This window comes from Thalassophryne amazonica, chromosome 13 (genome assembly GCF_902500255.1).
Source record: "Thalassophryne amazonica chromosome 13, fThaAma1.1, whole genome shotgun sequence".
Lineage (NCBI taxonomy): Eukaryota > Metazoa > Chordata > Actinopteri > Batrachoidiformes > Batrachoididae > Thalassophryne > Thalassophryne amazonica.
In genome coordinates, this window is record NC_047115.1 from 50,631,889 (window position 1) to 50,659,650 (window position 27,762).

A 27,762-nucleotide genomic window follows, 5' to 3' on the forward strand; every position below is an offset into this window, starting at 1 on the left:
CTCAGTCATCTTGCAGAATCTCCTTAATTGCTGCTTTAACATGTCAACATGGTTTCACTGTGTAGAAATTTTGCCTCGGGCGTTAAGTGTCACTCCAAATGTTTGAGAACACAGCATCGAAATCGAAATGCATCACAATCATGGCAGCCTGGTGACTATTTTTATATGCCTTTGAGGTGGTTCCTTTGGACAATGTTTAGTCGGAGAATAAGTCTTTGTGCTCACTGTGGCGTTGCCAAGTGTCTCTGAAGGCAATGTAGCAAAACGTCTTAATGTAAAAGTACCAGAGTTTCCAATGTCAGAGTGCTAAAAGCTAATCAGTCAGAGGGAATGTCTGAGATTAGCATCTGGAGAATCAAAAGCTACATTTGTATAAATTACTTCATGATTTTGGCATATTTTGCTTTTTTAATTTCTTAATTGGCATTTCTCCTTCCAACAGGTTAGGCGTAGTGGGTGTGTGTGGGTCTGAAAGTACCAGAAGATGACAGCAGTCTGCTGTGGCGCCAAACTTTCCTGAATGATGCCAGGAAAAATATTTTTTGTTTACACCGATTCTGTTTGTCCTCTTCAGACTGAACTGAGTGAACAAAGCCGATCGGAATATTTTTCCAGAGTGGGAGAAACCCAAGAGCCTTCACACAGCCCCACAAAAACAAAGAAGACTGCACTTCAAAAGATGTAAGTATGATCTAATGCAGAACTTTCCAAGCCCAATAGTCAGAGAGGACACTCATCTGTCTGTTCAATTCTTCCTTTCAACTTCTCAGAGCCCAACAAGCTTGTGTCCAGCGAGACCACTCTACTTCCAGTTTAGGAGAGCAAAGAGCCACTTTGAACAACCAGAACGGGCAACTAAAACCAGGAGAGTCACAGGCTAGCCTGAAGAAGGTGATTTCCTGCCCCCTTTCGCTGTGTCAAACTTGCCCCAGTGCCTCAACTGAGCCTGTTTGGAGTCGTGGAAAGCAGGACCCGGTTCAGGACCAGCAGACTGGGAATAATCTTCCAGACAGCATTAATGCGGGTGAGGCATCTGGTGTTCTCTGTCAAACTCAAATCAGTCAGGAAAGCAGCAAGAACAAGAGGTGTAAGCTGAGCGACGCAGGGGGAGATCCTCACATGCACAAGACCAAGAGGACGTGCCTTGGAAGCCCTCCAGTCGCAATGCAAACACACGCCATCGAATGCTCCTCACAAACATCCAAGTATGACCTTCCTCTGCCGCCCCTTCCTCCAGTCAAAGCCAAGGCAGAGTCCAAGGCTTTCCCAGTCTCTGAGTGCAAGAAAACCACACTGGAAGTAGAGCTGCTTACTCCAGGGAAACGGGCCCAGAGGCTCCCCCTCACAAGCAATAACACGGCACAGACAAACCAAAACAGGCTGGCCGCAAGTCTGAGGGGCCTATCTGTCAAGCCTGCATCCTCAGGCTCCTCTATTAGTTCCAGATCCACAGGCGGGGAGGGGAGAGAAATTGTGCCCAGAATGTCCAGATTACGACGACAGAAGAGGTCCTGAGGGGGAAGAGACGAGCTACAGTAAAGATGCCTGACGCCACAGCGATATAGAGATGATACTGCGTCAGGCGTGATGTTTTCCTCCCCAGTCTCCTCAGATGACTTACACAAATGTTTTACTACCCTATCTGTTCGTACAGTACACACCACACACACACACACCTAATGCATGTTATGACAGCATGTTATGAGTGCTGGGCCAAATGATCAACCCTTATGTCGCAGTGGGTGAGAACTTCACACAAACGAAAAGTCAAAACCTTTAACTGGAGTTTAGATTTGGGTTTGTGTTAGAGATTGGGAATTTCAGACAGGCAGGAGCCATGCAGTACGTCATGGCTTTTAGTATGAAATACTGGCTCCTACGTGTCTGAAACTATTTCCCTGCTGAAGTTCAAGACTGATTGATGGCCATTTCCAGATTTATTTCATCAGTTAAATTTTTTTTTTTTTTTGAGAATTCATTAATGTGCAACCTTCTCAGTATTTAACGTCCTGGATCTGTACATGTGGTGACAATGAAAACTTTAATGGTTTGATCTGGTGATGGTTGGCTGTAGTGTTACCGGTTAAAATATAGATGGTGGGGTTTAACCCAGCATTTAGTCAGGGTCCAGAGTCACCACAGGGGTGTGGTTATCCATGTTGTCCCAGACCATTTAGAGCGCTGTTGGGTAGCAGCATGCCTCAAAACTGGCATTTAAAGCCCACTTAATGACAGTGTTGCCTGTTTGTATTATTTTGATTGATCATTTTATGGTTTAAATAAATGATTTTTTTTATTATTATCTGCGGGAAATCGGATTTATTTTTGGGTGGATTCTTTTTTGTGTGTTAGTTTCCCCATTTGTAATGATGCATAACTGGAGACGGGATGACTCATCGCTAACAGGGCCTGTTGATCCAATTTGGTTCTTATCAGAGCACTGACAATACAGTGGATTAGTGAAAATGACCCCGGTGTTTTTAAGGCCTAATATGTTTAAGTCTTTCTCACATGGTGTTGTTAATCCCTTGCTTTTAATCCCTTTAAACTGATTCTACAGAAGACTACAGTTAAATTGTAGTCCACGTAGTCCTCTCTGACCTACTGCTTTGAAAGGTTTTTGCAGAGAGAGATAACGACAAGGGTAAATGTGTAACGCAAGAGTACTTTTTTAAAGTCTTGGCTTGTTACATCATAATTATCTGTAAACACATTTGGACAGAGAGGCCTTGTTGAAGTCTCAAGAGAAACCATCCGTACGCACAGACATGTTTGCGTCGACACAGAAGCCACACTTGCTCTCCAGAACAAAAGACGACTTTGTCTTTTTGTAGAAAATATTTAATAAATATGACTTTCAAAAATATATTGCCAGATCAACACATAGTTCTCAAGTTCATAACAAGTCAAAGTAGAACAAAATGTTGGCGTGATCTCCAAGGGTTAGCAAATGATAACATGTTTGTCTTTTAAGAGCCTCATTTAAAAAAAAAAAAAAAAAGATGTGCACAGAAACACAGCAGACTCTTGCAGAGCAAGGCAGTGTTATTTATCCAATAATTCTGCAGTGTTCCCATTGCCCCCCTGCCATTCAAGTACTCATGGTCTAGCTTATGATATTTAGCTGATAAAGCAGATGGGAATTCTGGTGTCACTGATGCCACTCGCTTTATAGATTTAGTGGAGTTTGATAGACATCTGTGGGGGAAAACTGAAACTGCTAAAGGATTTTGTTCTCAAATCGGTGGTATTCAACTCGTTCCAGAAAGGACCGAGAGGGTGCAGGTTCTCTTTTCAACAACCCACTCCACCAGGTGATTTCACTGATTAACTAGTTCCATCTTCTCAAGGTGACGTTAATCAGCGAAATCACCTGGTGGAGTGGGTTGTTGAAAAGAGAACCTGCACCCTCTCGGTCCTTTCTGGAACGAATTGAATACCCCTGCCTTAAATCCAAGAGTGGCAAACAACATGTCTGCCACTACGCCTGTCCTACTCAGCCATGTTTTGTCCTAACCAATCAAGCTCCTGGCAACAAGATGAAGTGTCAAACAACGAACAAAAAAAGGATTTCAGGCCAAATAGTGCCACGCTTTTGTCGTCTTTGAAATTTCTCTTTTACAATAGGTTTCATTGGAAAAATAATAAAGTGAAAGAAACTGTAAGCTTCCACAGCTATCAAAACCTTCAAACTAGACAGAACATAAATAAAAAGGAATGATATCTTAAGGCTCTTGATTATTAATTTAATAAATCAAATATACACAATGATTAATTAAAAAAATGTACATATCTACATTTTCTAAACTGACAAATTCTTCATATTGGCAGCAACTGCTGACACTGAGCCTATCCCACCCCCCCCCCCCCACCCCCAAACAAAATAAAAAATAAATAATAAAGTTGATCTTTTTTCTCATTTTGACAGTTGCTCAAGTCTAAAGCTGAAAAGGCACTTTCTCCAAACAAGAACTGGAAGAATTCATACGCATACTAAAATAATTAACTAGTGTTGAACACGTCTGGAAGTTTTAGTCATTGTACAACAATTACATCAGAAGCCCCTTCCACATGTCCACTAAACAAAGGCAAATTAAATGCATAGAGGACACTTTTGTATCTAGTTCTACAGTGAAACGCATACCAGTGCCTTGTATTTCCAGCCATCCAAAGCAACTGCCACTGCCAGTGTAAGCCAGCTTGTCAAAACTTAAATTAACACCGGGAATATCTGAAAATACTGTGGGGTCAACGCTGACACGACAGTTTACCAACTACACACGCCAGAGTTCCCCTGTTCCACCCACCACCGGGGTGTGAAGACATAAGGCTTGGTTGCACAGCAACGCAGCTGTCAGCTATACAATGTAGTCCATTCTGTTAATGCTGTTTGCCGTCTCCAAGTCTCTGTTATCCTGTTTATTAGTCCAATTAGGGTGTTTGCTGGATGTGGAGTTGGGATGAGAGATGGGCGTCTTCTCGTCCCTCTCCACCAGCGTGTATGCCGGTTGTTTGGCGAAGCGGCCCTTCTGTAAGTGCCTCTCCTTGTCGTCTTCATCCCCCTCGGGATGATTTGTCCTTATTTTGGCAATGATGGAGTTCTTGTTTTCATAGTCTTTGATGGCCACCGTAAGGCCCACGTGCTTCTCTATGGGGTTCTTGATCTGATTCAGCTGTTCCCGCACATTGTTGGTAGTGTTGTCATCTGAGCTGGGGGCTGACGTGCCATTGTGGTTGCTCTGTTTCCGCCGGCGGCGCATGCACCACCACAGTAAGATAAAGATCAACGCGACGAGCCAGATGCCGATGAATATGGAGCTGAGGAGGGGCACGAGGTAGTCTGAAGAAACAAGAAGCACGCATCAGATGTTACACATACACAAAAAAAGAATTAAGTGCTGACAAAAACTGAACATTTACTTTGTATATTGCTGGCTAAGCTATTAGCATGTTATTGTCATTTCAGGCTGATGTCTGAGTCTGTAACGGGAAAGGAGGCGGCTTCTATTTGGCCGTTGCAGTCGTCTGCTGTCATCATGATGACGAATGGTGGACACATGCGGGAGTCTTCCTACAAGTCCAGCCAGGCACATTCTGAGCCATGTAGCCAAACAGCTCTGGTCCTTACAGCCAAATCCTTGTTAGTCTTTTGAAGCGAGCAGACACGGGCTGTCGAGTATTTGAGGGAGGATTGAGCTTCTTTTTTTTTTTTTTTTCTCTCCTTACACTTTGCTTGTTTGGCCCTTGGCTCATATCAGAGGAATCATCACATTTAAGGCCAGGCAGCTTATTTTTTTAAAAAGTCTTCCAAACCATTTTTACACATTCACATAAGCCCATGTTTGAACAGATTTATGAACTGTGTGCAAGTTGTTCTTTTTTTGTAACAGACTGGAGGTTGTTCATACCGGGTTTGTTGGGTCTTGGCACGCGCACCTCAGCGATGGCCGTGATGATGGTGTTGTTCCCGTTGCGTTTACTAACCAGGTCGATTATCCGTTCTGTAATGTCTTTAATAGGGCTCCTGTCCAATCGATGGTCCTCTGTCGCCTAGAAGTACCAAGAAGACTGAAGCTTTAAGCTACATCTCGACTGATGTGGTTACATCCTTTACCCCTCTAAAGCACATCCTTACACACCTACAAATACAAATTAGCACACACTGAAGAGCGAACATGAACACATGGTGGACTTGTGGGTGGGGCAAGGCACTTACGATGCAGACATGGATTTCATTGCTTGCTGAGAATGAGGGGTCACAGGTTATAGACACAGAATGCTCCAAGGAGAAATTCTTCACCACATACAGGCGCCTCAGCTGCTTACAGACGTCTTCCACAGTCAAGCTCTACACACGAGCAAAAGAAATGAAGTAAAAATGCTCATTTACAAGAAAAACAGTGCAGTCATAAATAAAGGCAGAGATTGGCCTAGGTTTTGGCAGTATGTCCTACATGCTATCTGGGTAGGATCCACATCATTTAGAGTCTAAAGACCACAGGCTCATGGGCTTGTCACTATCCTCTGTCATGCTTGTTAGACAACTGGCGAGTGATCTTGTGTGGTGACAGAGTCGCCAGTGGTCCTGTTTAGCTCAAATCCATATGATCCCTAAAGTAATCTCACAGTGCATTTGGGTTGACAGTGGATTGGCTGCAAAGTCAGAAATGCCTGTTTGTCAGGACACTAACACTTGGATGCAGCAGACAACACAAGGGGATAGAAGAGAGAAATTTCCCCAATTTTGTCTTGCAAGAACATTTAAATAAAGCTATTCACGAGGCCTCTTTTGGATGAGGAATGGCCTGATCTTGCTGCTCCTATTGAAGTGAAAAGCTGAGGCATGAAAAATCAATCTCCTGCTCTGGTGTCTAGGTGACTCACTCGAGGCATGGTCTCCTTGTTGAAGGTGAAGGTAATGTTGGCGCAGCTGTTGTCCTGGAAACTGGAGCTCGGATGGCATTTGGTAATCTGTGGGGGAGGGTTGGAGCGCCAGCACTCTCCGAGGCCTTGACAAGGCTTGACAAAGCAGTGACCCTCCCTGATAGGGACACAGTTCAGGCCTGAAGGACACACGCCATGACCTTTGGCACCCAGATGGCAGGACAGAGGACCACACAACATCTGGAGATTAAAATATGAGAGAAGAAACTATTGAGAAGATGCAGGTGCGCAAAAAAAAACCAAAAAAAATTATATATATATATAGAGAGAGAGAGAGACTAGAAATACAAGTCACAAAAAATAAAATCCGATGATCCAATCCTCATTTAGTTTAATACAGAGATAAAAGCTCTCACTGAACAATGTTATATAGACTCTGCCTCCACATTTTAGATTCAGGATGTTCATTCTTGTTTTGTATGATTTTCCAATAAATTTGGTGAAAATATCCAAACAAACGTAGACAATTTTCTATGTCTGCACTTTTGCAACATTCCGGTCTGATCCAAGTCTTGTGATACGAAAGGTGAGCCTGACTCCATCAGCTGATATTCTTCTGCATTGGAAACGTGAACCATGTGCAACTGCAGTGTGCGTTAGTGTTAATTCTGTTGTAGGCCCATGCCCAGAGGTTTTGTATTAATTAATCTGGTTTCTGAGTAGTTCACCGGTTAAGCTGTATACCTCAAGGTGCAGAAAATGGTCTCCATTTAATTCTGGAAAAACAGCAAAAACGTTCAGCATTTAGGTGTGTTACCTACATCCTCAATCAAAAATACTTGGTGAAAGTTAATACTTTTATCTGTAGAAGTAATTTTACACCATCTGAGGGGGAAAAATATTGTAAATATAGAATTATACACTTAATATCTAAATTAAAGTCAGGAATAATGCTTACTCAATACAATGGTATTTGAATATTAAGAAGTCTTTCTGCCGTCTCAAGATAATTGACAAGATACACTTAAGTGACAGAGCCAAAAAACAAAAAAAAAACAAAACACACAAACAAAAGCCAAAACCCTGAGTTTCCACATCTGACTACGTTTCAGTATGGTCGCCCAAAGCTCACAGTCCTTGATCACTTTCATCCCATGATGCCATTCTTCCTGAGGGGAACTGTATCAGGACGAAAAGTCCAGAACAGTATCTGGCGTCCAGACGAAGATGATCGTGAGAACAATACTTCCATAGTGTAAAATGACATACGACACCCATTTCTAACAGTACCATTGTTTGTCTATTCAAAACAAACTGCCTCATCTCTGCACAGAATTTGACACTCGTGAGTTAACTCCACCCTGTGAAACAGCGCTGCTGCAAGCCTACCTCAGATATCTGCACCAAGTGTGTTCTCAGAATTAAACACCTTCATGCACCACTTAGATAATCCAAGATCTGTTAATCCTTATTATGAATCTGGTTAGTTTGATTATTTGAGCCCATCTGAAGCTGGAGTCAATCATCTGACACAGTTACAGGCCCCCATGGTCATTTACTAAGGAAGGGGTTCCCAATCTCAAGGGCCTACATAATTTCCTTAGGGATTAATAAAGTTCTTTCTTATTCTTTCACAGAGTGCACAAACCTGGCGTGCATCGCTCTAAAGCCCATTATTTTCAATGAGAAGCATGGTGAGATGCAAAAACAGAGCTTGCTGACACTCCTCTGGGAGCGTGCACCGCCGCTTGATGCAAAACTCACTGTGGTCAAAGTTAAACTGGGTGTATTCTGTGCGCGGCAAGTTGAGTGCGCTGTGTGCTCAATCTGAAAGGCCCATCAGTCCTCTGCGACCCCCCCCCCCCCCCCCCCCCCCCCCCAAACTGGCATATTTTCTATGTACATGCTCTAACCACAGCTGATTGGTTCAGTCAGGTGTCTGTCAGCTCTTGATTGGCTGGGCAGAACCTGATCGAGCTAATAGGCTTTTTGTAGGGAGAGAGAAAATGTTCAGGTTGATGAAGAGAGCTGAATGCAATGGGGTGAGGGAGTCACCGATCTCTACACACAGTGGAGGGAATGTTCATCTGAGTGGAGCAACAGCTTGTGTTGAAGGACATCTTTAGCCACGTTGACACTTGCACAAATTTGATCCCCGCACTGGAACACGATCTCGTGTGCCAATGAGTACACTGTGCGAGGCTTTTGAAATGTTCAAAATTTCTGGCACGCATCAATTTCGTGCCACTTGTGTGAAATAGTCTTGAACATTGCGCATCCTATTCACAAATGCTGCCTGTGTCAGTGTGTGTCATTGTGCGCAGGGCCTAGCACAGTTTACGACGCGTTTACTCATTGGCACGCAAGACTGCTTGTCAAGGTGGCTTTACAATGGACGTCAGAGCCTGTGTAGAAGTGACTATAAGATTCACAGCAATACAAAGGTTGGGAGGGCAAAAAGTGGTCAAAAATATCAGTAATAGTTCACTTACTAAAACTGTCAAGTACAGCACAAATCAGACAAAAAAAAAAAATCCAAGCAGAAAGCAATGAAAAGTGACAAATGTGTCCTTTCGATTTTTGATGGTCACAAGCTTTGTGTGTTCTCTGCACTAATGATTTTTATCATTTACACAGTCTTATTTATTCTTCAATATTCAAGGTTAGTATCAACACACAAAAGGCCCTGGGAACAGGTTAAATACAGAAATATTAAGGTTAATAGAACGATAATATAATAATGTCAGAACACAATATTATCTCTCAAGTGGAGCATTCAGTCATTTTTTTATACCTCCAATCAAGCATCACGGTGGGGCTGGAGCCCGGCTCACCCTAGACAGGATGCCAGTCTATTGCAGGGCCACATATAGACAGCCAAAAGCATTCACACACACCTATGGTCAATTTAGAGTCACTAATTCGTGTAACACGTAACTTGCATGTCTTTGGAGGGAATCCACATGAACAAGGGGAGAGCATACAAACTCCATGTGGGAAGCGATCCCACGACCTTCTTGCTGTGACGCAACAGTGTTAACCACTAAGCTACCATGCTGCCCAACTGGAACAGTACATCTATAGTTTTAATGGCTCAGAGTACATTAAAAGATTACGACAGTCATGCATATTCCCTGCACTTGGAGTTCAGTTCTTGTTAATAAAGTACTTATCACAACTGGTGCTTCCCACAAGGCGGCCATATGATTGCACAGTTCTTAAAAAGGCGCCTTTTACATCTGTCATCTAATCCCGTTTACATTGAACAAAGGAAGCTGCTCCAGAGCAAGTTTTCCATTTTACACACGATGTGATCGCCAATCCAGCATCTGTTTTGAAGAACTGAAAGATCCGGGATCATGCCTGAACGTCAACAATTTAATCCAGCTAAAACAGTAATCCATGTACAGTAGGGCCTTGGTCCTCAGCCCTTCTGCCAACAGTAAGCAAAGTCATGTGCCTCGCAAGCACTTCACTGGAGGGACAGTTTTTGTTTTTAACTACAGAAATGAGGAGACAAAAATGTTTTAACATACCTTTGTACACACAACATTTCCATTGGAACACTGACAAGTGTTGCAATCTTCATCCCATTTGAGTCCATCAGGGGTGTTGTGTCCGTTGACAGAACAAGGTTTTCTCAGCACTGTGTCGATTGGAACAAAAGTAAAATACATCAGAGTGCATTTTAAGTGTTTCTGCAATTACATATTGTTTAAAAAAAAAAAAGTTACAGCTCAGCTGACAGTACTGATTTTTATTAGAAGCACTTCTTCAGAGTTCTTCTCATGCAAAGCAGCATGCCCACATTTTTTTAAACCGCCATGGCATAGTTTTTATTTTGAAATGGTGCATGTTCATAATTTGAAAAACACAAAAATGATGTGAAGGGGGCTGAACTGCAGGATTTGGGGCACATTTGTCTGTGCTTAAACAAACAAACATTAAGGAGCCATACCAAAATTAGTGTCATTTGAAGAAACCGATCATTTCTGAAATACCAACAAATGTTTACAAGTACCTAAAGTTACTTTAGTTCTCAAATGATCAAGTAATAAAACAATTGTCAAGCGATAACTGATTTTCAGTTTGTATGTTTTGTTGGTCTTTAGGTTAGACTGGATTATATGCAGATACAAAAGTACATTTTAGATAATACACAGGATACATGCACTAAATGTAAAGTATATATAGAAATGTTCTACCTGTGCATATAGGAATGCAGTCAAGTAATGGATTTCTGGAAATTAGTAAAACATAATACACACTCATTTCTGTTTAAGTTCACTTTGAGCATCAGATTCATATCTTGATTATGTATCCTGTCAATTTAAACTAAAAAAAAAAACTTTGTCCTTAGACCAGTTTCTAAAAAAGGACATATGGCAATTACTGAAGTCATGGACAAAATTAATTATGCACAAAGAAACAAACGTGTAGGTTTGTGTTACAGCTGCTTGTTAAAAATAAATTTATTTCAAAGTTGTCACCATTTTTTTACCTTTAAAAATATCTTTTTATGGTAGATTAAATATGGAATATCTTTTTAGGCTGTCTCCTGGAAGGTGGAATGAAAATGATGTTGCGTGTCATCAGGTTTTTTATACTGAGAAATCATTGGCAACTGTCTTCATGTCATGTACAAGGCAGCAAGCACACCTACAAAGGAAACTTTTTCTCCTTACAAATGAGGTGTATCACTTGATAATGTAATTTAATTTTCCACTGAGCCACTGATTTGTGTTTTTATGTTTGAGAATCAAATGTTATATTAACATTGTAGAGTACTGCATTTTATGGTTCATACATCACTTTTTAAAATTTTTATTTTTTACTAAATGGAATGGTAAATGGACTGCATTTATATAGCGCTTTTCCATCTGCATCAGACACTCAAGGCGCATTACAATTATGCCTCACATTCACCCCGATGTCACCCCGATGTTTACTAGTTTTGTAGGTCCTGCAACTCATAGCCTGAAGCAACTTGTACATATAATAAAAATACTGTATTATCTATGACGACAAAATGCCATAGTCTACATACATAACAAGCTGCTCCAATATACTGTACGAGGTGCTGTAATGGACAATGGCTGTGTGTACAGCTGTTTTGTGTGTGCGTACAGCCTCTCCAGCCACAGACAGCATGCGAACTTACAGATTTATTGTTTAGTTTTGGCTTCACAGTCCTTCGTTAATGCCGTGGGGCCAGAGGTTCGTTGCTGGGAAAGTTCAATGACCAAAATACCAACATTCTGGCCGTAATGAACATGTTTTCACTATTATTTGATTTCTTTGTGTGACTGACATCATTATTCAAGCATTCAAAAGGCTGTTCCTACCTCCACACATGACAGAGTTTCTTGACAGTTCTTGTTGTTGAACAAAACTGCATCTCCCTAACTGGATAGAGTTGTGACGTCATTGCGCATGCGCGTAGGCGCTGTCTAGCGGCAACTTGAAAATCATCCATTCATACTCCAAACCAGAAGGTAGTGGCCTTGCCCCATTAAACTGGATGCCCAACTGCCATAAGCCAAAAAGATTTGAAAGAGGTGTTCTGTGTCTTACAGGAGGAGTGAATTTAATAAGTCATGATCTCAAACTGCAAGGCCATACTCGAATAAAAAGAGAGAATATAACTTTCATACTTCTTCACTTGCTTGGACCATGTGAAACATAGAACTGCAATGGCAGGTCAGCTAGGCTAAGCTAAGGCTATTATTTTTTTAAAATGTCTTACAGAAGTGTTTTCAAATGTTAAACTACATTGAATAAAAACACAAGAAGCAGTTTACTCAGATTTTTGTAGCTGGTACTATAACATCAATTAGCCCTTTAGCTCCTGCTTACTAATGCAGTGTTTTTGTAATAAAATAAATATATAGCAAGTTTTCAGATGTCTAATGGTACTGCATATTTACTTCACCTATGATAGTCTGTCCAATGGTGTTATAAATAATGTGCCAATTAATTATATTTCGCTTATTGCTGCATAAAACAGTCTGACCACATTTCCAAAATGAATGTGACTTAGACTGGTGCCACTTTTTTTTTGTGGTGGTTATAACTACTTTATAATTTCATTTACACTGTGAAATCACAGTCATATTGCGCACCCCCCCCCCCCCCCCCCCCAAAAAAAAAAAACAACTGTCAAATGTTTTTACCTTCGTGACAGTGGGGTCCTGTCCTGTCTGGTGGGCACAGGCAGCGATATCCATTGATTTCATCCACACAGGTGGAACCAAATGCACATGGGGATGACTGACACTCATTAATATCTGTTACAGAGGGGAGGAACAATAAGAAAGAAAAGTAGGGGAGGGGGCGCACAGCCAGACAGCACAAATATTGGGTTAGCAGTAAGCACACAAATCTAATTCCTAGGCTAAATTCACTGAAGCCATGTGTCATCTGAACAGTGGACACATACAGAGCACTTAGTTAAAAAAAAACAAAAACAACAAAAAAAAACACAACAACAAGCAAAATGCCTTAAATCAGCCCGGACACTTCATACATGTGACTTTATTAAAAGCAGCATCATTAGTAGGTATGCAGGAACTAAGGACTGGACTTAGCTGAACAAAGGCTTTGCAATGGGAAAGAATGTGGCCATCTGAAAGCCTTTAAGAAGGAAAACAATCTGTGTAATCAGTGTCAGAGAGCATAGCTGATTAGCTGTTGGCCTGCTAAGCCGGTTTCCCCGAGGGACAGCAGCGAGGCCCGGCGTGGTGACACTTGAAATGGCTTGGCCTGGCCTGCAGCCCAAAGCGTGGATAATTGGCTGACTAGACCATCCATTTAGAATGACGGCGACGGTCCTGTGGTCCACGCCCGCTTCACCCAACAATTCAACAAGGGATCAAGAGAATAAGTGAGACAAAGTCAATACTCACTGATCCGACAGTCTGGACCAGCGAAGCCTGGGGCGCACTCACATCGGTACCAGTTATCCCCATCGACACAAGTTCCACTGTTGTAGCTGCAGAACAAAGGAAGGCTGGTCAGCATCAGTTTTTATCTCTGGAAGCCTGTTTTTATACACACACACACACGACATGTAATAACTAAAAATGGTTATTACATGTCACAGGAGTGAGTGTGGCTAAATACAGTTGTGCACAGTACAGCGTCAGCCAAATGACAGTGATGTGGGTACACTGTGCCCGGTTCTTAGCCTGCAGGTGAGAAACACTTAGCACCTTGTTTACGTCAGTCTAAAGTCTGCAGGAGATGTTTGGCTTCCACTTACCATGGGTGAGGGCTGCAGTCGTTGGTGTCTGAAAGAGAGTGGGAGGGGAAAAAAGAGGGAGGGAATGACAGAGCAGTGAGTTTGCTGTTTGTTTCTCATATACACAAGTGTGTTCACAGCATGTGACGTCAAAGAGCACGTCTGAGCTTGCGTGTGCTCAGACATGTTGAGTTGCTTGGCATTACATGAGTATTAATTAGGAATGACTCTCACTTTCAAAAACTAGACCCTCCTCCCTGCAATCACGTCCACACCTATCGTTCCCACCCCAGCTGTTTGTCACTCCCTTACAAACGTCAGGATGCTTGTGTTTTGGCGTGCACGCGTTTAGGCCGGGAATCCCAACGAAGGCATAGAAATGGAAGAGGGCTGCAGAACACGCCGACATGTCACTGTTTGAGCAGGAATGCAACAATGAGGGAGGGAAAAGAGGAGTGTGTGGTGGAGGAGAGAAAACATCTGTCTCCACTTTCCTGAGGTTCAACGCTCTCCTTCCCTCCTCCTCCTCTCTGTTCTCTCATGGCTGGTACCAGCCAGGCAAATTTAAAATAAAAAGGTAGAGATCAAGAGGAGATGGGAGAAAAATGGAGGGAAAAGGAAAGGTCAGGCTTAACCAGATGCAGCGCTGCACCGTTACAGGGAGGTTTATCATGTCAGCTTCCACCAACCACCACTTAAGGAGCACTTACTCTGTGTGCACGTGGGACCCTCCCAGCCTTCCTTGCAGACGCATGTGAAAGATTCTCCGGTCACGACGCATGTTCCTCCATTCTCACATGGGTTTGGAAGACAACTCGAGTTTTTTGCTGTAAGAAAATAAACAAATTCCAGATTGTTAGCATGAAGTAAGAGGATCACCTGAGCAGTTATTGCTCATAAACCATTAGTGTCAGCAGACTGCTGATGGTGTAGCTTTTTGGTCGAGTTACTTCTTTCTCTAAGGGAATCTGCATTCTGCAGCTTTGAAAAGTAACCACAGTGCAATCAGGGACTTTAAGCAGATATCTGTCAGCACTCACAGGGGAAGGAGACATGGCTAAGGGAGACGTGAAGGGAGGGAGTGCTGACAGAATGAAGGGATAAAAATTGTCTGTGAACGTCAGGGATCTGACAGATCTTATTAATATCTGAGATGAGAAGGAGCTCTGTCACGCACCGATCACCTGTGTGCGTGTTTATACAAACATCACACTGAACGGCTGTGACTGAGAGGCTCACCGATATTACACGTTGTGCCCTCCCACCCGGGAGAACACTTGCACTGGAATGTGTCTCCCTCGTCATGGCAGGTGCCTCCATTGTTGCATGTTGCCTCATCGCACTGGCTTTCCCCTGGAGGGACAATTTACAAGTCTTAGGAAGTTTAAAATGTACATTTGTCAGTCTGCAGAAACACAACACATATACTGGGTAATTATTACACAGCCATCACATACAGTGCATCCAGAAAGTATTCACAGCAATTCACATTTTCTACACTTCATGTTCCAAAATGGAGGAAATTTTTTTCCTTAAATTCTACTCACAATGCCCCGTAATGACGTGAAAAGGTTTTTTTTTTTTTTTTGGCAAGTTTATTAAAAATAAAAAACGAGGAAGTCACATGTACATAAGTATTGATACCCTTTGCTCAATACTCTGTTGATGCACCTTTGGCAGCAATTACAGCCTCAAGTCTTCTTGAATATGATGCCACAAGCTTGTTGCACCTATCTTTGGGCACCATCTCTCAACTGCCATCAGGTTGGATGGGGAGCGTCGGTGCACAGCCATTTTCAGATCTCTCCAGAGATGTTCAATCAGATTCGGGTCTGGGCTCTGGTTGGGCCACTCAAGGACATTCACAAAGTTGTCCTAAGCCACTCCCTTTGATAGTGTGTTGTGCTGAGGGTCATTATCCTGCTGAAAGATGAACCATCACCCCAGCCTGAGGTCAAGAGCGCGCTGGAGCAGGTTTTCATCCAGGATGTCTCTGTACATTGCGAAATTCATCTTTCCCTTAATCCTGACTAGTCTTCCCAGTTCCCATCGCTGAAAAACATCCCACAGCATGATGCTGCCAACACCATGCTTCACTGTAGGGATGGTGCCTGGTTTCCTCCAAACATGACGCCTGGTATTCACACCAAAGACAAAAATCCAGAGAATTTTGTTTCTCATGGTCTGAGAGTCCTTCAGGTGCCTTTTGACAAACTCCAGGCAGACTGCCATGTGCCTTTTTCTAAGGAGTGGCTGTTGTCTGGCCACTCTACCTTACAGGCCTGATTGGTAGACTGCTATACAGATGGTTGAGTGACCATCGTGTTCTTGGTCACTTCCATGACTAAGGCCCTTCTCTCCTGACTGCTCAGTATAGATGGGCCACCAGCTATATCAAGAGTCCTGGTGGATCCAAACTTCCTCCTTTTATGGATGATTTGCTCATTGGGACTTTCAAAGCAGCAGAAAGGTTTCTGTACCCTTCCCCAGATTTGTGCCTCAAGACAATGCTGTCTCAGAGGTCTACAGACAATTACCTTTGACTTCATGCTTGGTTTGTGCTCTGACCTGTACTGTCAACTATGGGACCTTATATGTAGACAGGTGTGTGTCTTCACAAATCATGTCCAAACAACTGAATTTACCCCAGGTGGACTCCAATTAAGCTGTAGAAACATCTCAAGGATGATTAGTGGAAACAGGATGTACCTGAGCTCAATTTTGAATTTCATACCAAAGGCTGTGAATACTTATGTACATGTGATTTTAGTTTCTTTACTTTTAATAAATTTGCAAAAATTTCAAAAAAATTCACATCATTATGGGGTATTGCGTGTATAATTTTCAGGGGGGAAAATGGATTTCATCCATTAGGGAATAAGGCTGTAACATAAAAAAGTGGAAAAGTGCAGCGCTGTGAAAACTTTCTGGATGCACTGAACCATGAGTCTGCACAGGCAAACTACACGGGCGTGGAAAAGACAAAAGAGGATCTTACGGGAGTGGCAAGTCTTTCCCTTCCAGCCATTCTTGCACTCGCAGAAGAAATCAGTCACCAGGTCTCGACACGTCCCTCCGTTATGACAGGGGTTGGTGCTGCAGTCGTCAATGTCTAGTGGAAACATCAAAAGGTGAGTTATCGTTTATAGAAGTTCTATCAAACAGGACATCGATGCTGAAAAAGAGCAATCGTACTCACTGATCTCACAGTGCTCCCCTTCCCAGCCGTCGCCACAGATGCACTGGTACACACTGACTTTATCGATGCAAGTGCCTCCATTACGGCACGGATTGCTCTCGCAGTCGTTGATATCTGGGGTCAAAGAAAAGTGTTTTAAGGTTTCGATCTGAAATTCTGCATGTATTCTGGTCATTATGGAAGATAAGCAAAAGTGCACATGAGCTGAACAGCCTTTGAGTTAATGGTGAAACACTGGCAGATTAAAACTTCTCCCTCCTCCCCCATATGGGTATGAAGACCAGTGGTGGGCACAGTTTCACTAATCCGCTAACCGGTAATTAGCGAAGCTGACTTTTTTGTTAGCGGATTAGCTTTTCAGCTAACTTCAAAAACCATCAGCAGACCAATTAGCTTCGGCTAAATTTAGTTTCACTAACTTTTAGTCCACTAACATTTTTTTGTTGGCATAGTAAGTAAAGCCGAACGGTCAAGAACGTTCGTAAACCCTAAAATCACACATTAGTTCTTATCTGTTTTGCAGTAGCCAGGCAGCTATGAGGGGCTGCCCGGCTGCTACAAAGAGAAAAAAAAAAGTCATTTACATTCAACAAAGAGTGCCCCAGATGCGTGGCAAAAGGCATAAAAATCAAAACAGGTCTGACTTATGGTTTGATTTAAAAACCAAACTAATTCCAGCCATTTTATTGATTTTAATGTCAACTGTCATTTTTATAAATTGAAAATATCACAAATATCTTTTAGTTTTAAATTAATGCACTAATTCTGAACGTTTGAGCATTTTGGCATCTGTGAGTTTCACAGATACCAAAAGGCATTATGGGAGAATGAGTCTCCTTATCACTGGTTGGTTTGTTTATTTGAAGAAAAAAAAAAACAAATTACTGTAAGGTGTGTGTTGGTTTTTACAAATAAATGTATATTTGTATGTCATTTGCTTTTCATTTGTAAAAAAAAAAAAAAAAAAAAAAAAAGACATTTGCAAAACTGAAAATTCTGTGTGATTCAGCACACCGAATGGCAACTGTGGGACAGTTGGATGCTATTTACACTGATGTTCTATGGCTTTTGACCCAAAATGCATTAGTTTAAAACTACAAGATATTTGTGATATTTTCACTTTGTAAACATGACAGAGTTAGTGTTAATATCAATACCATCCAGAATCAGTTTAATTTTTAATTAAAACCATAATTCAAACCTGCTTTACTTTTCATGACTTTTGCCACATGTCTGGGGCACTGTATGTTGAATGTAAATGACTTTTTGACAGCAGTGGGCAGGGCGCACACAGAGAAGCTGTGACTCATTGTGTTGGGTTTGTGATCGCCTTTGATTCTACTCAGAAGCGTTAGCGGTGCTTAAACTCAAAACTGGCTTGTCAGTAGCTGAGAGTGTACCGGAGTCAATACTAAAAATTAGCAGGTAGCGCTAATTTTATTTTTTTCAGTTTATCGTTATAAAAGTTAACTTTTCAGTTAGCAGCCTTCCAGCACCGCCTTTACATTTGTAGGGAGTAGTGCTGTCATAAATGACTATTTTGATAGTCGACTAGTCAATGATTACTTTTGCGATTAGTCCACTAGTCGGATCATACATAAATTGCAGCTTATCGCATTTTATCGATACTGATACCATTAACGATTCCAATACCTCCTGTGAATTTGCTGTGTGCTACAAGTAGGCCTTACAGGTTTTTTTTATGTCAACAACATTTTATTGAGTCTTAAAGTAAAGAAATATGAAAGTGGTCACTGGATCCTTGATCTCTGGACATAGATAGAAAAAAAAAAATCTGTAGTTTTTGTCAAAAGCATTTCCTTTCAGACATTAGTGACATGGATGTCTCTCCATATGTCTGAGCTGAGCTCAGGTGGCTGATGGAGTCTGCAGGTCTGCAGCCATACAGTCTTGGGCTGCTACACGTCAGCCAGGACGTATCATTTTGGGAGGAAAAAACAAAAAACAAAAATACATTTTGATTGATTGCAGTTTATTGTTTGTATTACAATGTTTGGAAAAAGGTGTCATTTGTTTAAACAGCGATTCGCTTTGAAGCTATTAATTCAGAGCGAACAATCTTTCTAACTTGACTCGGCTACGCAGCGTTTGGAGCAATGGAATGGAGTATGATTCTCGTTCGTTTCTCACAACAAGACAGGAGTCCCAGTTAGTCACTTTAATCTGCACAAAAGTGACTCACAGTTGACATATTTTAATGACTTTGAGAGGGGATAAGAAGTGGAGTTGCCACTTCTGAAGAGGAGTGAAGCAAAGATCCAACAAAGCAGTGGATCAAACCACTGCTTCATTGGTTCAAGGTTCAAAGCAAATGACTCGTCGACTACTAAATTAGTTGTCGACTGTTTCAATAGTTGACAGTCATGGCAGCCCTAATAGGGAGCTAACAAACAAAAGGGAACCAGTATTACCTGACATTCTGTCAACCACATTACCAAATGTGGGGGTTTTCCCCGCTAAAAGGCAATGTAGACAGAAGATAAAGTTACAAACAAGAACAGTCAAGGCAAGTTGATCATTTTAATACCAACAGTTCTGCACGCTGACATGGAATTTGTTCTACTGGAAAGCAAAACTGAAGCCGTGGCTGGCACTAATCCGTCACCAGAGTTAAACTAAACCCAGTCAACAGCATTTCAAAGAAAAATAAATAAATAAGCCATCGTGTAAACTGCTGAAAAAGTTTCCCACTGAATCACTGCATGTTTAGTGTTGTTTATGGAAACAGGAGATGTAATTTTCTGGAACATTTCAGTCAGCACTGACAATTAAATCAACTCACCAGTTTTGACATTTTAATTTAAGTCGATGCTTATCCATTTTAATATAGTGAAAATCAAACATACATATATACACGTTACATGAAACCAGATTTGAAGCCACTCTGAATCAGCTAAATCCCGTTAGCTTTAAAATCGTAGTATGCTGTGTATCTGCAGAGTCATTAAGAAGTGCCATCTTGAATCTACTGGTGGGAAAAAGTCTTATTTTGTGAGCAGAAACTTACTCTCGTGGCAGTAAGTGCCTCTGAAGCCCTCCTGGCACTCACAGCTGAATTGACCCCCAGCTTGGCTCCGACAGCGTCCATGAGGTCCACAAACGTTTGAGGAAATGTAGCGCTCTCCTCCTGGTGTGCTGTTGGATGCAACAGCGACAGTGCAGCTGTCAATCACTGCAAAAAGAGCAGAAGGAGACGCCCACCATTACACCCAAACAATGGATAGACTCAAAACCGCTTCCTTTTTTGGGGGGGGGGGGGGGGGGGGGCCATAGTCTAATCAGGACATCACTTAAATGATTTCTGGTTAAACACTGTCACTTCAGCAGAGTGATACTCCAAGACCTTTTTTTTTTTTTTTTTTTTTTTTTTTTTTTTTAAACTGTGCAATGGAGTCCCTTCCTTTCTTCTACTGTCTGATCAGTTTAGGCGAGCAGGCCCAGTTTGTTCCCCTGTAATCACTACATTCTTGCCAAGAGCAGAGAGAATCTCACTTTGGTATCTGGCTCCGTGGTTGGTCCTCTCACTCAATTACTCACACGCATTCAGTGAGGAGGGGGAAATAAGAGGTAGTCTGCAAAGTCATTACCAAGAACACACACAGTGCAATCAGCCTTCTGCCAGATCTTCAGAGAAAATCCGTGGAAAAGCTTCAGCGAGGATATTCATCAAGGGGGCGACTCTCAAAAATATAATAAAAACTTCACCATATGAATCCAAAATAGAGGCATCGTCCTGATCGGAACCATGTGGTGTTTGAGGAAGTGGCAACGATCAGTTCAGGCCTTATTCAGCATTTTACTACAGCATGTTGTCTGCGATTAGCAGAGCAGGGATAGGTATAATGGAGTCAGTCAGTGAGTGGACCAGTTCTCTCAGCAACTCCACAAAAGCTCCTGCATACTCAGCATTGCGAAAGATACAGGTCATGACCAGGGAAGCCGTTTTAGGCCATGATGTCATCTTTCAACATAATTTGCCTGTATGCTTTTCTATATTAAAACAGGAATGCTGGCTCAGTGGGACATGTTTGGGCTTGTTCCAGCAGGCACATGTAAAGTAGGGCTTTTGTTTGCATGCGGTTGTTATTTCTTATGTCACATCACCTGAAAAAAGACTAAGGGCTTATTACTGCTGTGGGCACGACCCTTACCTTTACACGTGGTGGTGCGACAATGGTCCTTGAGATGAGAGCAGTTTTTACCCTCATAATCCTCTGGACAAGCGCAGTAGTAGTCCATGGCCAGGTTGAAGCAGGATGCTCCGTTCTGACAGTGGTTGGGCGAGCAGTAATCGATATCCAGCTAAGAGAGAGAGGTACAGAAGACAGAGCGGTGAACGTGATCGCCGACACAGCTTCTGCTACACTAAACAGACTGAAACCCACAGCATCCTCCCTGAAGGCCGTGCCAGAAAACAACACACGCACAATGCTAGGAGGAAGAGGAAAAACAAGGCAGAGACATAGAAGCTGTCCTCAGAGTCTGGGCTCCAGCGCTGAGGAATGTATCCCGCTGCAGCCAGGAGCAGCTTCAACAAAGCACTCCCTTTAAAAAGAAGGAGCGCTGTGGAACAACAGCCATTTAAGAGGGTGGGGCCGAAAAACTTCACAACGAATCCAAAGATCTAACAGTGCTGGCAGGGCTTAAGATGCTAAATGATAACAGTGTGTAATTGCGTGTGAGACAGTGGTGGGAGTTGTGTCTTACCTGGCAGAGATTCCCTGAGAAGCCAGCAAGACAGAGACACTGGAAGCCATTCACTTCGTCTTGACACCGCCCGCCATTCAGACATGGCGCATTGGCACACTCGTCAATGTCCCGCTCACAGTGCTCACCTGCAAACCCGGGTGGACATAGGCACTGATAGCCGTTTACCAAGTCCTGTAAGAAAGAACGTAATGGAGAGTTAAAAATTCAGACGTAAATCTGAATAGGTGTTTTGACAGGGTGGAGTCCAAACAATAACTGTCAAATGGGGAGCAGAACGAAGCAAAGAGAGAAGACGGGGGGGGGGGGGGGGGGGGGGCCATGAGATGTTTGGAACATTATCACAGCTCCACAATTATTTCAACACATTTTCCTGGCACAGGCTCAACACAATAATGCTTGTGGTAATTCAATCTATTGTGGTCAAAGAACTTGTGTGTCCCTCCCTGTGAACCCGCTCTCCCCAACATTTGACTTCACACAGACATTCCACAACAACTCCAGTCAGTTTGAAGAGAACAGTTTTACAGCAACTATTTATATGAATGCAGTAAAACACTTGAGGCTTTGATGAACATTAAAATAAACAAACAAGCTGGCAAACAGAGTGCAGATGCCAGATAAAACTAGATGGGTTTTTGACAACACGTACCTTACAACTCCCTCCATTCTGGCACTGGTCCTTGCAGTCGTTTATATCTGCACCAAAAAACAAGACTCTATTAATTCTCAACAGCTTGAATAAATATTCAGGCTTTAAAAAACAATTCTGCTTCACGGTTCCCATGCTTGTGGCTTTAAAAAAAATATTGCAGAGACAAGAAAGAAATCTGGAACACTTGGATGACATGACTGCAGATTTAGTGCAACTGAGAGTATTGAGCAATCGTATCTGCTGCCAAGCGAAACTAGTCGTGGGATTGTTTTGAGACGGCTCTAATCACTACAGCCCTGACCACACACACACACAGGCAAATAATCAAAGCAGAGAAGGCTGCACTTATCTCTGCCTTCATTTTACACATTTAAGAGAGCAGGCGCACACTGGACAGGTGTCCCATTCCACAGCTGCGGCTGACAGCCTTCAACTCACTGATGTCACAGTTCTGGCCCGTCCAACCAGGGATGCACTCGCAGAAGTATCCACCAATCAGGTTGCGGCACGAGTTGGAATTTACACAAGGCTTGCTTTCACATTCGTTGGCATCTAGAGGGACGAAGAGGTGCAATCAGTGGTACTTGCACGTGCAGCTGACAGGCGTCAAGTAGAAGAAACAGGCCAGTTAACTCACCAAGCAAACAAGTCTTCCCGGTCCACTGTGGAGGGCAGTGACACTTGTAGCCGTTGATCAGGTCCTGGCATGTACCGCCATGGTAGCATGGGTTTGGAGAACAGTCATCGACATCTGCGCAGGAGCGATCAGATAAGATATGACATCATACATGGACACAGATATGAAGGGTGAAGGCTGGCTGTAGGCTTACTGATGGTGCAGGAGGGGCCGCTCCAGCCTGGCGCACACTGACATTCATAGCCTTGACTTGTTTCTGCACAGCTCCCACCGTTGGCGCACGGATTGGACAGACAGGCGTGTTCCGCTATCAAGACAAGTTTATGATCACAGACCTGCTGTGCATCATTTTAAAAACAACTACTGACTCAGCTGTCTGGAACCAAAGACTTTAGATTTATTACACATTCCAAAATGTGTGTGCTTCTGCAGCTGCTCTGTGAAGATCTCACTGTGACATTATTCATGTCTGCCATGTTATTATGTAGGAATGACAAATAAAAAACCAAAATCCACACATATAGAAATTACTGAATCCACCATAGACATTGAGCCTTTCGACAGCTTTTAAGTCTGACTGACAAAAAACTCACACCCCCCCCCACCCCCTACCATAACCACCATCTAACCCCTTCCTCCACACCCCCAGAAGCCTGCACATCCCCCACCCCCACCAATCTCACTCTCATTTCCCGCCTGACAGACAAACCACCAGGAAATCATCTTTCATGCCAGACTGACCTGAACAACACACCGTGACTTCCCTCTGACTCGCTGCCATTCTTCTTCTGAGTGGCAGCACGAGACGAGGGACGGCAGTAAGAGGAGAGAGGTGAGCCGTGAAAAGAGTTTCTCCTTTATGAGTGATTTAAGGATGACTGGGTCCCAAATCATTCAAAAGTCAATTATTCACTTGGGAAAGAGGTGATCAGTGGAATGTTGTGCACCCAAGAGCCTCTCGGCTGCAAAGGATCTGATCTATCCCTGGTGTTTGGACCTCCTGTTACAGAGGGCACGATTTCCTGACATCTCTGCCGTTAAGCTGTCAGCACCCCACGAGTCTCAGATTTAATGAGGAAAAAAACATATCTCCATGGTTAAGTGTTTTCAGCAGCTGAATGAAGCATGACACGCAGCTGTCTCAAGTGTGTGAGGAGCAAAGAAATGATCAAACCCCAAATATCACACTGCTGTTTACCCAACTTCACAAAAGTCAAACCAGGGTGGACCTATGATTGAACAGTCACCTCTTGTGCTTACAAACTCCTTGCACCTCTGACATTTTGTCTGTCAGGTTCACTGAGTCTACAACATTAAATTATATATATATATATATATATATATATACATATACAAATTTGAAATGCCTTTAGTTGAGTTGCCTTTAGCTTGCTTTGAAGTACAGAATATAGAAGATAACCAAGCTTTATTCTATGAATGCAGTGACATGGGCATCCAGATACTCACCTCTCTCACAGTTGGCTCCGGAGTAACCGTCAGCACAGGTACACTGGTACTTGTCAGGTCCTGTGTTGATACATGTCCCTCCATTCAAGCATGGCTGATGAGTGCCACAGTAATTCAGGTCTGGGAAAGGAACATTTTACAGAGCTTTACTTTGTTTTGACACAACACGGGCCACTCCTAGGTTGTGGCTGCAAATGAAAACAGAAGGACATTAACCTTTATCGCAAAGATGGCCGCCCCAGTTGGTGTCACACAGGCACTGCCAAGGTTCTATACAGGTACCCTGTACACAGCCGGGATGAGGGATGCACTTGTCACAGTACTGGCCCTGCCAGCCATAGAGACACCTGCAAGAAATTGTGGGGACTGTCATCAGGCGGGTATGTATTTAAGGAGTCCCATACAGCAGTGGCAAATGCCGAGCATTCAAGCAATTTTGGCAAGTTTAGATTATCGCTGCAGAATCTGAAAATACCAAAATTATAACCTTTAATTTATTCCAAATTCATCTACAAGCAATGCAGCAACAATCTGAATTTAATTAAATATACAATCACATACGCAGCACAGAGGAGCACAAAACGAGCAGAGGCCGTATTCTCACTCTCACAACTGGCCAAAGTCTTAAAAGACCACAATCAAATCTTAAGTAGCAGACTGTTTATGCAACAGCTTTTAAGCAATACTTGGAAACAAGGACACAGAGACGTGTTTAGCATTTTACTGAACAGAAACACAAAAACACTAAAATTATAGTTCCAGTGGGACCATTCACACGGCTAACAATAGCATACAACCAGGCGCTCTTTTTAACGACACTGTGGCTTGGAGGAAGCGACAGCCCTGCAAAGGACGAGCGTTCAGCCTCCTCTGCTGAGAATGTGGAGCTGCTCATCCTGGTTCCCATGAGTCACAAATCAAGCTTGTGCCCCAGGGCCAAAGAGGGGAAACAAGAGCTTACTGACCACTCCATGTCCAGCTCAATAATTACTCAGATAAAGCTGTCCTTCTCTGCTTGGGCTCCACAATGACTGAGGTGATCTCACACTTGGCCCAGATTGCACAGCCTTCTTTTCATAAGTGGTGATACAGTGCACGGGGCTTGGTAACAGGAAGAGGCCCATTCCTCTGCAGAAGCACACACCGATTAGCCCAAAGAAACGGACGGACTGTAAAAATAAGCGTGGCGCTTAAATAAACCAGTCTGTGATTAAAGAGGCTATTTTTAAAAATGCACTAATCCTGTCCATGAGAAGCAAAGCAGGATTCACCCATCACCAGCTATAACACAAATTACCAGGAAAAGAACATCTCACACAAACACACTTCAACATCTAAAACGTTCATTAAAAAACAACTAACAACTCCTCTGATAGTCAAATGTTGACATCATTCATTAAGACAACGTGGGAAATAGACTGCTGAAATGTTAAGATATGCATCACCACGCTGAAAATTTGTGATATTTTTACTGCTGGTGGAATTAACCTTCAAGCAACCAAGCTATTTAAAATGAGCAAGTGGGGTCATTTATTACCCTAATTTATTTTATACCTAAAGTGCTTCCTTCATGTGTGACAGATACATTAAAATGTTCTAATGAAAAAAGCTTCCAACTATGTTTAATGCAAAAAAGGAGTGGAGGTTGTCACATAGTGCTTCAAGGGTTATGGATTCCTGATGACATCTTCATTAGATGCTGATTTGGAAGAGCAGCATTTCATATTGTAATTTGTTTTGCCTGTGTATGCTCTGTCAATCCTTTCCTGATCAGGACATCCATTGTTTCCTACAGACTGATCACCTTGTAGGCCTACTGGGAACAGTTCTTGGCCTCATTTTCTTTCACAAGCTCATCCATGATCTCTGGCTGTAAATGAAAACAGAGAAGGAAATTATAGTCCAGTCCTTGCCTAAACTCTACCTGCTCCCCTTGCTGGGAGATACTGATCACATCACTTTGGATATTAAATCTCTTCCTCAAGGTTTCTGCAGTAGTAAAACTTGCTATTCTGCATCAGTTAGCCATGACCCACTGCAAAATAATACAATATAGTAATCAGAAGTGAAAGGTTACAGTAAAATCAAAGGCTATAATGTAAAAAAAAAAAAAAAAAAAAAAAAAACATGCATATTTTAATTGGGATATAAATGACTCCACAGAGTTTTCTATTATCTATGCCACACCAATGAGCCAATTCCTGATTAAAAGATGTAAAGACGCGAGTGGACAAGTAAAAAAGAACAAGTTCTTTAGGCCAGTTGCAATTTTAGCCTCAATACAAAGTCTCCATCAAAACGTCACTGGAGTTCTCCAAACAGTGCTATTTAAACCAGTTTTATGCTTCAGTCCTGGTATAGAGGTACACTGCTGTTACAAAAATGTGAAAGCTGAGGGTGCCTTTAAAATAATAATGGTAATAATAATCCCACAGAATGTCATCAGCCATGGGTGTGCCAAAGTAAAGCTATTGACATCCTTGGGCCAATGCTGCCATGCACACTCATCTTGTTTAACATGGTACAAACACCTTAACGATGGGAAAACTAGCGAATGCTTACAACAGTAGTAGATCCTGTCTGGACAGTTTATTGTCAGACAGCATATAAACACAGTTAAATCCAAGGATTTACAGCCACACCTGTGCAGAGATGAAAGAAATTAAACTGGTGGTCGCTTGGTGACTGGGACTACGATGAAAAGTTGGAGAAACTAAACAAATCTGACCAGCCTCAAGCATGATTTAAGGCCAAATCAGATAACTAAACCCAACAGTGCCTAAACTCTAGGAAGAGTCGGGCTGTGACGGGGCCTCCTTCAGGATGAGAGTATGATACAACTGCTACTGCACACAATGCCTCAGCGCTGATAGCCATCTGCGCCTGGCTTTCCCACTGGCTGTGTAGATAAACAGCATTAGGAAGCCATTAGCTACACAAACAATACACTTAAAGGCTCATCTGAACACTACATAATTTGGCTGATAACATTTGCATTGTTAGAACACATTTTCACCATGGAGTTTTGGCAGTTGAGCCTCTCCTTTCCTCAGACTGGCAGCTCCACTCCAAAGCACGTCAAGAGATTCGCAAGTATCTCCATTAAAGCCATGGTACAGCTTCCATTTTTGGCCAGAAAACAAAAAGGGCATGTAGACAAAAAGATCTGTGCCATGACAAAACTGGTGCTCAAACACAATCTGTACATATGTCATCAATCCACACCACATGCTTCTGGCAAGAGTTTCAGCAAAAAGCAGAGACACTTGAACAAACTATGTTTGAAGCCCTGCACAACAAAGACTTAAACATTAATAACAGGCTGATAACACAGATTAAATCTAGAGAGAGGATGTAGTCTCTGATACTTACTTGCAGCCACCTGGCTCTTTACATGATCCATGTTCAGTGCTGCAGCCTTGTCGGCATATAGCTGAAAGAGGAAAAGGGGT

General features: G+C 42.5%; 2 protein-coding genes across 3 annotated transcripts in view; one reads left to right on the forward strand and one right to left on the reverse strand.

Annotated features, from left to right (window-relative positions):
- slx4ip (SLX4 interacting protein) overlaps window positions 1-2,708 on the forward strand; it is a 139,609-nt gene extending 136,901 nt beyond the window's left edge. For both annotated transcript variants that reach the window (XM_034185696.1, XM_034185697.1), the window contains 2 exons: window positions 575-681; window positions 771-2,708. In XM_034185696.1, coding sequence (XP_034041587.1) covers window positions 575-681; window positions 771-1,515 — 852 coding nt within the window. In that variant the 3' untranslated portion in view covers window positions 1,516-2,708. The remainder of the gene's footprint in view (window positions 1-574; window positions 682-770) is intronic.
- A 122-nt stretch (window positions 2,709-2,830) lies between these two features.
- The window catches only part of jag1b (jagged canonical Notch ligand 1b), a 66,618-nt gene continuing 41,686 nt past the window's right edge, over window positions 2,831-27,762 (reverse strand). Inside the window, exons 5-26 of the mRNA XM_034185695.1 lie at window positions 27,683-27,743; window positions 24,527-24,657; window positions 24,311-24,430; window positions 23,037-23,150; window positions 22,844-22,957; window positions 22,645-22,758; window positions 22,204-22,250; window positions 21,552-21,725; window positions 20,996-21,146; window positions 19,852-20,016; window positions 16,824-16,937; window positions 16,623-16,736; window positions 14,864-14,977; window positions 14,335-14,451; window positions 13,646-13,673; window positions 13,290-13,375; window positions 12,558-12,671; window positions 9,921-10,030; window positions 6,385-6,624; window positions 5,717-5,848; window positions 5,409-5,550; window positions 2,831-4,840 (exon numbers count right to left, since the gene is read on the reverse strand). Coding sequence (XP_034041586.1) covers window positions 4,359-4,840; window positions 5,409-5,550; window positions 5,717-5,848; window positions 6,385-6,624; window positions 9,921-10,030; window positions 12,558-12,671; window positions 13,290-13,375; window positions 13,646-13,673; window positions 14,335-14,451; window positions 14,864-14,977; window positions 16,623-16,736; window positions 16,824-16,937; window positions 19,852-20,016; window positions 20,996-21,146; window positions 21,552-21,725; window positions 22,204-22,250; window positions 22,645-22,758; window positions 22,844-22,957; window positions 23,037-23,150; window positions 24,311-24,430; window positions 24,527-24,657; window positions 27,683-27,743 — 2,984 coding nt within the window. The 3' untranslated portion in view covers window positions 2,831-4,358. The remainder of the gene's footprint in view (window positions 4,841-5,408; window positions 5,551-5,716; window positions 5,849-6,384; window positions 6,625-9,920; window positions 10,031-12,557; window positions 12,672-13,289; window positions 13,376-13,645; window positions 13,674-14,334; window positions 14,452-14,863; window positions 14,978-16,622; window positions 16,737-16,823; window positions 16,938-19,851; window positions 20,017-20,995; window positions 21,147-21,551; window positions 21,726-22,203; window positions 22,251-22,644; window positions 22,759-22,843; window positions 22,958-23,036; window positions 23,151-24,310; window positions 24,431-24,526; window positions 24,658-27,682; window positions 27,744-27,762) is intronic.